Source organism: Camelus ferus, chromosome 11, assembly GCF_009834535.1.
Source record: "Camelus ferus isolate YT-003-E chromosome 11, BCGSAC_Cfer_1.0, whole genome shotgun sequence".
NCBI lineage: Eukaryota > Metazoa > Chordata > Mammalia > Artiodactyla > Camelidae > Camelus > Camelus ferus.
Window position 1 is genome coordinate 5,464,258 of NC_045706.1, and position 13,327 is coordinate 5,477,584.

A 13,327-nucleotide genomic window follows, 5' to 3' on the forward strand; every position below is an offset into this window, starting at 1 on the left:
CCACCCTCTCTCCCCCTCCCCCGTGCTTGTGGGGCCAAAGGGAGGAAAGCACAGTTCTTTCAAGACAACTACTAAACTCTATCCATGTGGCCAGTTCTTTGTCCTACCTCCCCGTCGAAAAGGACTCCAGTGTTTGCTAAGAAAATATTAGGTAATAAGACCAAGACAGGACCACAGCATGAAAGGCAGAAAGCAACCCATGGACAGAATTGAAAGCAGGGACTTGAAGTGACATTTGTACAGCCATGTCCATGGCAGCGTTGTTCACAGTGGCCAAAAGGTGCGAGCGGCCCATCCATGGACCGGTGGACAGATAAACAGTGTGATCCAGCCATGTCATGGAGTATCGTTCCCATTTTAAAAGGAGGAGGATTCCGACACATGAGACACTGGACGAAACCTGAGGGCATTATGCTCGGTGAAATAAGCCCTTCACAAAGGGACGGACACTGCGAGTCCACTTACACGAGGTCGGACAGTGGTCAAATTCATAGAGACAGGAAGTAGGATGGCGGACGCCAGGGCTGGGGGAGGGGAATGAGAGTCGTGATTTAAAGTGGGCAGAGTTCCAGTTTGGGAAGGTATGAAAGTTCTGTGGACGGATGGTGGTGATGGCCGCACAAGACTGTAGGTGGATGAAATTAATGCCACCGAGTGGAACACTTAGAAACGGTTAGGCTGGTACAGTTTATGTTATGTGCGTTTTACCGCAACTAAGGGGGGGATCCCTTAAAAGGAAATAATCAAATCATGTTGCATTGAAAAAGATCTCATTACATCTCGCTCCTTCGCTGGGCTGTGAGCTCTTCAAAGATGGGGACTCCTGTGCCGTGATCATCTCTTACCCAGCACCTGAGTCTGGTCCTCCAGGACGTCAGGGTCTCAGTACCCGTTGGCTGAACGGCGGTCGTGGTGCGACCCCGCTCGGGCCGCACACGTGGGCAGGCGGCAGGCGCAGAGGGCTGGCGCACGTGCAAGGTCACGTCTGGCCGCGCGGTCCTCGCCCCCGGGCCGCAGCCCGGCTCCCGGGCTAGACCCCCGCCGCAGCCACACGGAAAGCAGGCCCAGGGGCCGCGCCTGGATGCCGAGGGCAGAGGCGAGGTGCCTGTGAGTCCAGGTGTGTCGGGAATCGGCAAGAGCCCGAGCGGCCACGAAAGCAGTGGGCGGGTTTTACTTAATAGTGGGCGGGTCTTATAACATTCCGCATCTTTATGAGAAAGAGGAAAATTGCGTAAAACTGTGGCTACTGATACCTTCCATTTTTTTTTCAGGGCCCATTGTGTGGCAGGCAGTGTGCGGAAACCCTTGGAAACCCTTTCTTCCCAGCCCCTCGGTTACCTCTCTCACCGAGGCGCAAACAGCGGTAGAATGTTCTAGTGCCAGGTGTCACCTGGCCTTGTTGCCCAAACCGTCTGCTCTCTCAGGCTTCATAGGAGGTGTTACCAGATCTCACGGATTCTGCCCCGCTTCTACCTTTTCTAGGTGTTTGGTGATCATGAGTATTGCAAACCCTCAGCTTGAGGCTTTTGGACAGGTGATGCTTGGCAGGTTACTTCAGTGAGCTCAGCTTTCCCAGCTGTAAAATGGGAGTAAAAATTGTGCCCTACTTGGAAGGTTGTCTTGAGTGTTAAAGGAGATAATCTTTTAGTTCAGCGTCTGTCTTGCCGTGATGGCGCAGTACATTTTAGCCACTATGATGTTACAGTGACATTGACCAGACTCAAAGCTCCGTGGGGTTGTCCAGTGACATGTGCCTTGTTCCCCTGTTTCTGAACCAGCTTGCAAAGGCACTGTCCATTTATACAATGACCCGTGCTATCTATGCCTTATCCCAGGGGATAAAACACCATTTTCCCTACAAAACGGTATGTTGCATTTGAAAGGCAGTAAGTTATGCAATTTACCGTGTCCCCTATTTGGCCGTGGCTGCGGCAAACTCACCCTTAGCTTGTGATTCCTCCGTGCCGGGGCCACATTTAGCCCAGGCTTTATGGTCCAGTGATTTCTCCAGCTCATCACTTGCTTCTTTGATCACAGTTTTGCCAGTTTTTATCTGTGTTGTTAATTATAAGCTACCTCAGATGTGGCTTGGTATAAATTATAAAACAATATTCATTATAATTTAGTGTCAAAGGTGTTTTATTAAATTGAACTAATCGATCGTTCTTGTAATAGCTTTCATGGTAAACAGACTGCCGTGTTGCCCAATTTTCTAGATAAACCAGTTTGCAAACATTGGTTAACACGTATCACAAGTGGCTTAGACAAATTAATATTGTGATGTTATCTGAATGTATGTTAATAATAAGGGCACTTTCCAACGGTAAAAATGCTGCTTGGCAAGAGAACCAGCATCATGAAAACAAGGTGAAAAATAAAGTAATGAGAAGTTGAGGAGAGATGTGTGTCTGACTGTAGGCGGTAGATGAAATAGTTCTTTGTCTCACATCGAACAGGGCTCTGCGGAAAACTGTAATGGTTGTGCCAATTTTTTTTGCTTGTCTACAAAGCCGCAGATACAAATGTCAAAGTGATGATTGCTGTCCCTGCTCAGGAGAAACAGCACAGGGTGGTCTCCCCCCCACCTCCCGGTTGCCGCGTAAACATTCTGGTGACTTCATCACAGGTAAAGCGTCTCCAAACAGCGCGGAAGGTGGGAACCTGGCTCATTCCGAGAGGAGTTACAGACACATACTGTGGCTGATTTTTCTTTCCTTTCGCCAAACACGTCCTTGTCATTAAAAGACCTTTGAAACTAAGTAAAAAGTCTTTGAAACGTCAGTGGAATATGATCAGATTGCCTGAGGAAGGTATGTTCTGATTTTCCCCCACAAACATAACTCTTACCAAAATAGAAAATAATGTGTTCGTTCAGTTGACAGTCAGCAGTTGGCCAGGCACCCAGGCACTGGTGCTGGGCATGAGGGGAAGGTGCCAGTAAGACGTCCTCTAAAGACCTCTGTCAGCGTGGGGAGACAGACTCACAGACGGATGGTTACAGAGCAGCGCGGTGAGGACACGAGGCAATGACAGCCTGTCGGGGGCACTGTGCTGAGTGGAGTTGTGTCCCCCCAAAAGATGTGTTCAAGTCCTAACCCCAGACCTGTGAATGGGATGAGGTCACACTGGGTTAGGGTGGGCCTTCAATCCAGGGACTGGTGTCCTTATAAAGAGAGAGATTTGGGGACACAGAGACACGGGGAGGATGGCCGTGTGAAGATGGAGGGAGACCAGTTATGCCACCTTAAACCAACGAACGCCGAGCTGCTCGCAGCCTCCAGAAGCTAGGAAGGCTGCAGGGAAGGATTCTCCCTGGATCATCCAGAGAGAGCACAGCTCTGCCAGCACCTGGATGCCAGACGTCTGGCCTCCAGGACTGCGAGAGAACACATCCCTGATGTCTTAAGCTGCCGTCTTCGTGGTGCTTTGCTGTGGAAGCTCTCGGAACGAGTGCAGGCACCAGCACAGGTCGGGGGCACATGGGGAGGGGCAGACCGACAGCCCTTCCCGGAGGCGGTGACCGTGAGCTGCGCCCCGGGGGCGAGGCGTTAGCCCCGCGGGGAAAGGGGGCAGGGGGCGCCCGAGACCGAAGACCCAGAGATGCTGAAGCAACCACGTCCAGAAAGTGGGAGGGGGCTTGTCTTCAGGACTTCCGTCCTGGTCTCCCTGAGCCCCCGGCGCCCTGCACGTGTGCTCGGATTCTTACGGGTCTGTTTCCCAGGTGCTGTTCCGCAGGAGAAAATGTATCCCTTTTCATTTGAATTTTCAAAGGCGAGTGTGACCTTCACAAGGTCACAGATTGGCAGTGCCAAGGGGATGTGGGGGAAACTTGACCGGAGACAAGGCTGGTGGGGTCACCGCTTGATTGTGACCTTGCCGAGACCAGGCAGCTTAGGGAAGATTAAGCCCATGTGACGTAGCAGTCTTTTTTCATAAAAGAAACCAAGCCCTGCTTTCAGCTGGACAGTATAGGTGAGGGGAAGGGTGGGTGTGGAAGGGGGCACCTCAGTTTCTCTTGTGAGTGATGGGAGAATGGTGCCACTTGCCAAGGAAGTAAACGAGGAGGAGGAGCAGACGGCAGTGGTGGCAGCTTGAGGGGAGCTGGTTGGTCCCTTTTGGAAAAGCTGAGTTTGAGGAGACATGGAGGCAGCTATGGACTGGTGCCCAAGGGGAGATCAGGGTTCTTCCTTGGCATTGGTCTGAGATTTGGTTGGGGGGCCCAGGGGGAGAATGGAGGGTGTCAGGGGGAGAACCCACAGAAGAAAGTCAGACACATAGCCAAGAGGGAGGAAGACGGTAAGAAAACAACATTGTCCAGAAGTCAAAGATGGAAAGATGTTCCAGAAGCATTGGGTTAACAGGGTCCAGTGTCACAGAGATGATTCATTTAATTCAAATCTGAAAAGTGATTCTCTCTGAGAAACATCCACTTTAAAATATTAAGAAGGGGTATCGTTAAAGGCGGGAAAAAATTCTGAGTGAACCTTGTCTCCTATCAGACGAGAAGCGAGGGAAGGCATTCACAGCCTGCGAAGTGGGGATGGGAATGTGCCGGCTCTGGCCGGGATGCAAATGACACAGATATGGAAACAAGCAAGCTCGCTGAGCTAACAGGAGGCTGGGGCGCTCATCACTTACGTGCGACGTTGATGGATTGATTCATTAGGCAATGCGTGATGTTGCTTGTCGGCTATTTTCCCACAGACAGCTCAAGCAGTGTTGGGTGCCGTGTGGGCATTGTGTGTGATTCCTCACCTGTGTCTCGGGCTTCACCCAACGTGCTATGTGCTGTTTTCCAGAGACGCTGGATTTCTCTGTGCTTACACTTTTCCTTAAGCCATTTCCACTTTCCTCTCTTACCCCTGCTTGGGCGGTGCCACCCTCCCCCCACCCCACGGCCACTTTCGTCTAAATCCACCCCATCCCACACCTCTCCTGGGTCCCTTGGCTGGCAGGGCTCTCTCGGTGGCTTAGTGGGGCCAGAGGTAGCCAAGCTATGACTTCCTCTTAGAGTCGTGGGAGGGGATAGCATCTCGCCGCCTCTGCCTATTGGCCCAGGGCTTCCATCACCTTCAGAGCCGCATCAGCTCCTGCTCAGTTGGATTCCATCCCTAAAGCACACCTTCCTCCAGGTAGAAAGTTGGGTTCCAGGAGAGCCTGGCTCAGGTTCTCATGATGTGTTCAGTTCATGTTGCTCTGACACTTGTGGCCCCTGGGAAGGTCTCAAGGGCGGGAGTGGCTTTGGATGAGTGACTCAGGCTGATAGGCACAGAAGCAGGTTCCATCCTTCCAAGCATCTCAGGAGAGAAACCCTCGTCAGACAAGCGCCTGCAGTGACACACTCCCCGGGGCACAGAGGACACTTGGACACCAGACACAGCCAATCCCTAAACCAGCAAAAACCGGGTTGCTAACTGGGCTGATATTTAGTTTGTTTCAAAATAATAGCATGCTGCCATTCTTGATGGCTTCATCTAACTGAGGCTGTTGGTAAAAAGCCCCCTTTCAAACCCCTAGGTGTGTTTTTCTAAAAGCTATGGGATGGTTGTGAATCAAAAGCACTTTGGTTTCCTCCTGGGGCCTCAAACTCACCATCTGTACAGGAGCTTGCTGGTCTAAGACCAACAGTGGTCCTCGACTAGAGCTGCAGGCAAGGTTCTAGAAGGCTGAGCCCCACCCCAGAGTTTCTGAATCTGTAGGTCTGCAGGTTAGTAGGTGGACCTGAGAATGTGCATTTCTTTAAAAATTTTTTTTTACTTTTTACTTTTTAATTAAATGTATACAGCAAAGTGATTTAGTTATACATACATACATATATCTGTGTATATACACTCTTTTCAGATTCTTTTCTATTATAGTTTATTACAGGATATTGAATATAGCTCCCTGTGCTGTACAGTAGGTCCTTGTTGTTTTATCCGTTTTGTGTATATTAGTATATATCTGTTAATCCCAAATTCCTGATTCGTCCCTCCCCCCATTTCAAACCCTTTGGTGACCATAAGTTTGTTTTCCATGTCTGTGAATCTATTTCTGCTTTGTATATAAGTTCATTTGTGTCATTTTTTTTAGATTCCACATGTAGCTGATATCATATGCTATTTGTTTTCCTCTGTCCGCTTCACTTAGTCTGGTAAACTCTAGGTCTACCCACGGTGCTGTACATGGCATCACTTCAGAGAACGTACGTTTCTGACAGGTTACCCCATGGTGTTGAGGCTGCTGGTCTGGGGCCCCACTTCCGGAACCCCCACTGTGAGTCAGCACCATGAGCTGGAACCATGTTGTGCTTCCAAGAAGCAGAGCCGAGGCAGGGCTGAGGGGTGTGAGGGTGGGGACGCTTTTCGAGGAGGAACCGTGAGAGCATTAGGGAGGCCTGATGGGGAAGGAGGGCTCTCAGGTGCAGTGTGGCCCTCGTTTTATGCTCTGGAACAGACAACAGTGTTGCCCTGGCTTTTGTACCCCTGAGTCACCTTTGGCTGTGGGCCAAGTTGGAGAAAGGCTCAGCCTTCACAGAAGCTGGTTTTCAGGGGAGAGCAAAGCCGGGACCCCTGACCGCTCCCCTCCCGACAGCCAGAGCAGCGAGGGAATGGGGTGGGGGAGGAACAGGGTCAGCTCTGTGTTCTAACAACAAAGGAGCGAAGCTGGGGTCCATGAAGTTGCGTAAACTTCGCAGAGCCGCACCACCAGCATTTGGACCTGCCTGACTCCAGGGACGAAGCCCCGTCTGGCATGTGTCCTACAGGCGCTCAGGGCCTGCCCACCCTTTTAACCAGGTCCTGGTTTTTTTAACCAGGACCATTTCCCGATGCAGAGTGGAGTTGGCGGATGGCCCCGGGCACAGGCATCTGCCCCCGCGAAGCTCTGGGACAGGCCAGCTTGCGCTGTGCAGGGAAGGAGCAGACTGGCCTGGCCACCTCCTGGCCTTGCAGCAGGAGCTCTTCTAGAAACCAAAGCCAGGGTTCTGCTGTGTTCTGTATGGGAGACACAGACCCTGGCAGCTAGGAAACCAGCCTTGTCCCTGCTAATCTGCCCCAAATGTCCACCAGCTTTGCCTTACCCAGAGGTGCCAGGGTGGGGCCACCAAATGTGAAGGGATTCTACCAGTGGTGACAACTGTGTGGTCGGGGGGAAGGGACAGGAGATGTGGCAATTTAAGGAACTTGCCTAAAATGACTTAAACTGCCCAAGTGGTTAGTGTCAGAGAAGGATTTGAATCAGGGTCTTTCTTTCCCCCCAATCTCTACTTTTCTTTTCTTTTTTTTTTTTCTTTCAATATATTTTATCCTGGTGAAGTGACAAAAGTAGATACAAAATACTTTTTTTTAAACTACAGTTAACTAACTTAGAAAAATAAAGCCCCTAAAAGTTTAAAAATACAAAATAAATTTTCATGTAAAGAACATTTAAAAATATATCAGATGATAAAGTCTCCACTTTTAACCATCCTGGTAGCTCCCCTCCTGATGCCTCTGGGGGCATGAATTCATCAGGCACGCTCACGCGTGGCTATAGTCACACCTCAATTTCACCCAAAAATAGGTTTGTAACTCTGAGTTACGACCTACTATTTGTGTAGATGCTCACACACATTTGAAAAAATGTCAAATGTTGCAGTCACGGGGTTTATATGCTTCTTATTTTCTTCTTTTAATAAATACTGCATTGTAAGTACTTTCCCATCTAGTTGTCATTTTAAAGGCCCTGCATTCCAATCAATACACCTGTTTCAGTCTCCCCAACTAGGTCTGTGATGGGCGCAGTAATGGTCCCCTGAAATATGCCCACATCCTACTCCCCAGGACCTGTGAGTGAGTATGTTGCCTTGCATGGCCGAAGGGACTCTGGAGGTGGCATCAAGTTAAGAGCCTTCCTGGGTTTTCTGGCAGGTCCAATCTACTCTCAAGGGTTCTGATAAGAGTGAAGTGGGAGGGTCACAGGAGATGTGATGGCGGAAACGAGGGCTGCAGTGACATGGGACCATGAGCCAAGCGACGTGGCAGCCTCTTGAGGTTGAGAAGTGTCCCTAGACTCTCCCACGGGAAGTGCAGCCCTGCCGACACCTTGATGTTAGCCTAGGGAGGCCCGTCTTGGGCTCTGACCTCCAGAACTGTGAGATAGAACATCCGTGTTGTTTAAGCCACTGAGTTGGTGGCCGTGTGTTACAGCAGCCATAAGGCACTCATACACAGCCCTACCTGTCATCTGATCACAGCCATCTCCCTCCTCCCTGCTAGAGGTGGTGGCCCTTCTCCATAGCTAACGTTCACTGCATGCTGTCAGATTCTGGGCACGGTGCTCAGGGCTAGTTATTTAGGCCACTTAGTCTTTTTCAGGCACTCTGTGCAGTAAGCACATTTCACAGCCAGGAACCAAGGGATGCCGAGTCACTCGCCCAAAGTCGCATGTGTCACCAGGGACCCTGGGACTCTGTGGTCTGATTCCAGTGACCACTGATGCCTTGGTGATAGTGACCATCTGGGCCCAAGTCAGGGCGGGGGGACGAGCTGCCTTGGTCCCGCTCATTAGCAGTCACAACCAGGGTCACTGATCCAGCACCATCCCCACATCCCACCCCAGCCCAAGGACTTGACGTTCGTTACCCTTAGTGTGTGGATGGCGAGGCTACATTTTGTGGATGAAGAAACTAAGAGAGGGGGAGCAACTCACCTACTGCAGGTGAGCTCGGGGCTGAGCTGGGATGCAGACCCAGGCCTGTCTGGCCCCAAAGCCTGTGCCGCCTGCGGAGTTCTTAACATGATGCCGCATGACCAGAGCCAGGAGATGTCCGTCTTCATCACCTTTATTGTCAGTTCATCATGATTCATCGGCTCTGCCCAGAAATCCATGAGATCTTTCAGGTCTTCTATTTGCGTTGCCCAGAAAGTAATCTGTGCACATCATCTTGGATGACTGTCTCCGTCACTCAGTACAGATGGAGGCACAGCCACACATCTCAGTAGAGCTGGCGGGGGCTCTGTCATCACCCAGGGGCAAGCTGTGACATGAACAGGTTTTGGATGGGTCAGTGGTGGCCCTTGAAATTGCCTCGAGCCATGTCCTGACCCCTTTGCAAATCTGCCAGACTTGAAAATACTACAGCTTATCATTTTCCCTAGAAAATGTTTTAAATTCTATCTAAATGTTTAAATAGACCCTTCTAGTGAATTGATAAAAACAGGATGCTAACGTAGAGGACGGCTTCCTTAAATCTCTTTCTCATCACCTGTACCAGCAGCTGCGAAACTATCCTTTGCAGCCTTTGGCCTGTGATTTTGTTTTTTCGGTCACGTCTTTGTCTGGTTTTGGCATCAAGGTGACGGTGGCTTCATAGGATGAGTCTGGGAGCGTTCTCTCCTCTTCAGTCTTTTGAAAGAGTTTGAGAACGATTGGTGTAAGTTCTCCTTTGTGTGTTTGGTCGCATTCCTCAGTGAAGCCATCCAGTCCTGGCCTTTTGTTTCCTTTGTAGCCTTTGAAAAATCACTTTCGGGGGGCAGGGTGTAGCTCAAGTGATAAAGCTCATGCTTACCATGCACAAGGTCTGGGTTCAATCCTCAGCACCTCCATTGAAAAACCAAATAAATAAACCTAATTACATCCCTCCTGCAAAAAAAGGAAAAAAAAAAATCACTTTCCCCGGAATAGCGGCATTGTGAAGGCAAAACTGTTACCCTGGACTGTGGAGACGCGGCCACACAGACTGTCCTCTACCCCACCTTCCCGTGCTCGGTTCACGCCCTGCATTACTAGCAAGACGCCCAGGCAGGCGTCCCAGTACCGCTGGCTTCCATCACGGAGTGCTTTTCCCCTCTGCCCAGAGCTCGTGAGGCGTGCGGGGCAGGCTGGGTGGACGAGGAGCTTCCGCAGAGCGATTCCATAGGCACGTCCATCGTTTTCAAGCTGACTGATGGGGAGCCAGGACCAGAACCCGGGCTCCACCACCTTGTGCACTTGAACCTGATGACTTCTTGGGCTGTCACTGCGGTTGATGTTTGTGTGGAGGGCGGTCCACGGTGTCCCATTGATCCTCACAGCATTATCCTCAGAAGTTCCCAAGCGTCTTCAGTATCAGTGTCTGAGTCGCTCAGTGCTCCTTCCAGGACGGTTGCAGCTGCGTTGAGAGTTTGGATGAAAATCCGTCTTGCAGGTCAGCCTTTCTTAACCCCATACTGTTGAGGGATCCTCTCTTCTGCTGGGTGTAAACTCAGGATGCTGGTGAATGTGCAGAAGCTAAACTTGTTTAATTAGGACCGAGTCTAGGAACAAAAAAAAGTGCCTGGAAGAAGGAAGCTCGTAGCCCAATAAACTAAGTAATAATGAACTCGGAGAGCTTTAAACGGAGAGGGTGGGCTGAATGAGGGAAACACGGTTTTATCGTGGGTCAGAATATACTGGATTCACTGTTGGTTCACAGAATACTTTAGGTGATACTCAATTTTATAGTAAAGTTATATACTCCACTGTATCCTTTCATATACTACAAAGTAGCAATATTATCTCCTTTTGCCTAGGATTGCCGGACAACCAGTACAGAACTCATGGTCAAATTGCCCTTAAAAATCTCCAGTCTGATGTTACAGAGAAGAAATCTGACTTCACCGAGGTAACATATGTTTCTAACTTCTCGTGGTCAGCACAGCGCAGCCAGCTGTAAATCCTGAGCACTGGCCTGCTTGTGATGTGCGTGCATTTTATTTTGTTTAGTCAAAAATGGAATCAATGTGGCAGAAAAGTCTAACCGTCAATGACTAGGACTTGTTACATTAAAGTATGCACTGTGTATTCTATTATTCTCTTATAATCTTCACCAACAGTTTGTAGGTTTGCAGTATTGAAGGTGAGTATGGTGATTGAATCTCAATTTTAAACCAAAATTGATCTGCTGGAGAGAGAAGATGATGTCATATATAGCATTTTGAAGGTGGAGAAGAGGTAATGTGAAATCTAACAAGCTACTACAGGCATTTAACAACTGCAAAAAGTGTCAGTGGTCTCAAGGAAGAAAATCAGAGGTCATATGTATAAAATGAACCGTTTCTGACTCCAGAGAGCAAAGAACTCAGCACATGGGGGTAATATGGACCATGGATCACCTGCCAGGCTCTGTCTGACTTATCTCACCCTTCCCACGATCCTGGGAGGGAGATACAGTTGGTTTTCCGTATTCACCGGCTCTGCACCTGTGGGTTCAACCAACCGTGACTTGAAACTATTTGGAAGGAAAAATTCCAGAAAGTTCCAAACAGCAAAATTTGACTTTGCCACATGTCAGAGACTATTTACGTAGCATTTACATTGTATTGGGTATTAGAAGCAATCTAGAGAGGATTTAAAGTCTACAGGAGAATGTGCATAGCTTATATGCAAACACTCCACCATTTTATATAAGAGACTTGTGTAGCGTGGATTTTGTTGTCTGAGGAGGTCCTGGAACCAATCCCCCTTGGATACCGAGGGGCGACTATATTATTATTATTATTATTATTATTATTATTATTATTATTATTATTATTATTATTATACCTATTTTGCAGATGAGAAAACCATAAAGTTCCCATCGCTCCGGGAGTTGGCTTACCCCATATCTCACAGCTCACGAGCTGTCAGGCTCCGGAGCTCCTATCCTGATCTCGCTCTGAAGGGCTGGCCGAGAGGAAGGCTCATTCCAGTGAGCAGAGCTTAAAATAAGGACTTTCCTGCCTGAAAGAACTGTCCGAGGTGTTGCAGTTTATAAGGCTCCTGTTGTCTTTCACAAGTGGAAATTCTGCCACTAGCTTTTGTGTAATTCTAAGAGAGAGCAGAGTTCTAAGAATCGATCCCTCATGACGTTAAAGTAGCAAGGGTATCTGTAAAACATAATTTTGTCCCCCAAAATGCTTGTCTTAGGTATTATCCTTTGATTTAGCTCTGCGTTTAATAAAGCTCAACATTTCCTTGGAGACCCCAGGCCTGGAATTTCACATGATGGAGGAAGGACACTCTTCTGAGTCTTGAGATTTAGTCATCAATATTTAAAGCCATTTCTATGTGGAACACGGAGCTCCCGGTCTGAAGATGCAAAGATGTGGAGCTATAATACTGTGTCCCCTGGGAGCAGGGGCAGGACCCTCCCGGGTTGCAGAGAGGGAAATGAGCTGGGGGAGCCGTGGACCACTGAGAACCACCCCTGGGAGGAGAGGCCCTGCTAAGAAAGGGAGGATAACGCCAAGGCCAGCTGCTACTTTTTTTTAAAAAGAAAGATACCAACTGAAGATCATTCCCATCTAGTTTTCACAGTGAGCTGGCAAACTTCAGCATTTCCCTGTTTGGTCATTAATGACAGAGATCTTTGGGGCCATGTGGCTGGGTCTCTGTAACACACACACACACTCTCTCACATACACACACACACACACACACACACATACAGAGACATTCATGTACTCAAAATTGGTAACTGTCTGTGACTGAGTTAAAGAACTCCCAGAAATCACATCTTCTAAATGTCTGCTTTGGAACGATCTGGATCATCCACTTCGACCACGGCAGTAGTGCAACTTTCAAATCTCCCTCCTAACTTTGAGCTCGTCCCTGTGCGTTTGTTATAAGGATGCTGTAAGATGATGAAACACTCCAAACGGATGCCCTTCTTCTGTAACGGCCGTAAATCTCTGCCTCTCCTCCCGAGCATGCACAAGATTGATCACTTTTCCTTTCAAATTCATCGAAGCCATAGAAATGATATGCAGACACTTCTTCAGCCAAGTGATTACTTAAAAGAGATGAAATATGGAAGAGAGTTTTCTTTTTTTTTAAAAAAAAAACAATGTTTAAATTTTCCTGGTAGCAAGAATAATGGCAATCTTATGTAGACACTTAGGAAAATACAAATATATAAATAAGAAAATATTTATATATATTTCTTTCCTTTATTTTTCCCATGCGTTTTTAAAACGTGACTGTAATGTAGATCAACAATTTCCCATAGCATTTAAATTCTTTGTAATCTCTAATTTCTGCAGAATATGATGCAGTTGTGCATGCCATGATTCACTTGCCCAATCCCCTCTTAAAAAACATTTAGATTCTTGCCAGGTTTTCCCTGTGATACATTCCACTGCCCTGAATCCTTTGGTTTCTAGTAAATGTGTGGAAAGCTAAATATTTCAGGCTGGAGAGGGAGAGAATCTCCAATTTTTCCATTTTGTCTTAAAAATCATTCTTCCCTGTTGTTGCATACCAGAGTGAACCCATACACTTGAAAACACTCTTACGTTCAGGACGAAATACCACGATGAGGTTGGCAGATTACCTGGTAGTGATGATCCTAGGTCAACCGGTTAAGAGT

At 48.3% G+C, this 13,327-nt stretch overlaps 1 protein-coding gene across 1 annotated transcript in view; it reads left to right on the forward strand.

The window, feature by feature from the left end:
- The window catches only part of C11H10orf90 (chromosome 11 C10orf90 homolog), a 211,660-nt gene that overhangs the window by 124,125 nt on the left and 74,208 nt on the right, over positions 1–13,327 (forward strand). The window contains 1 exon segment of the mRNA XM_014562609.2: positions 10,512–10,603. Within this exon segment, the coding sequence (XP_014418095.2) occupies positions 10,512–10,603 (92 nt within the window).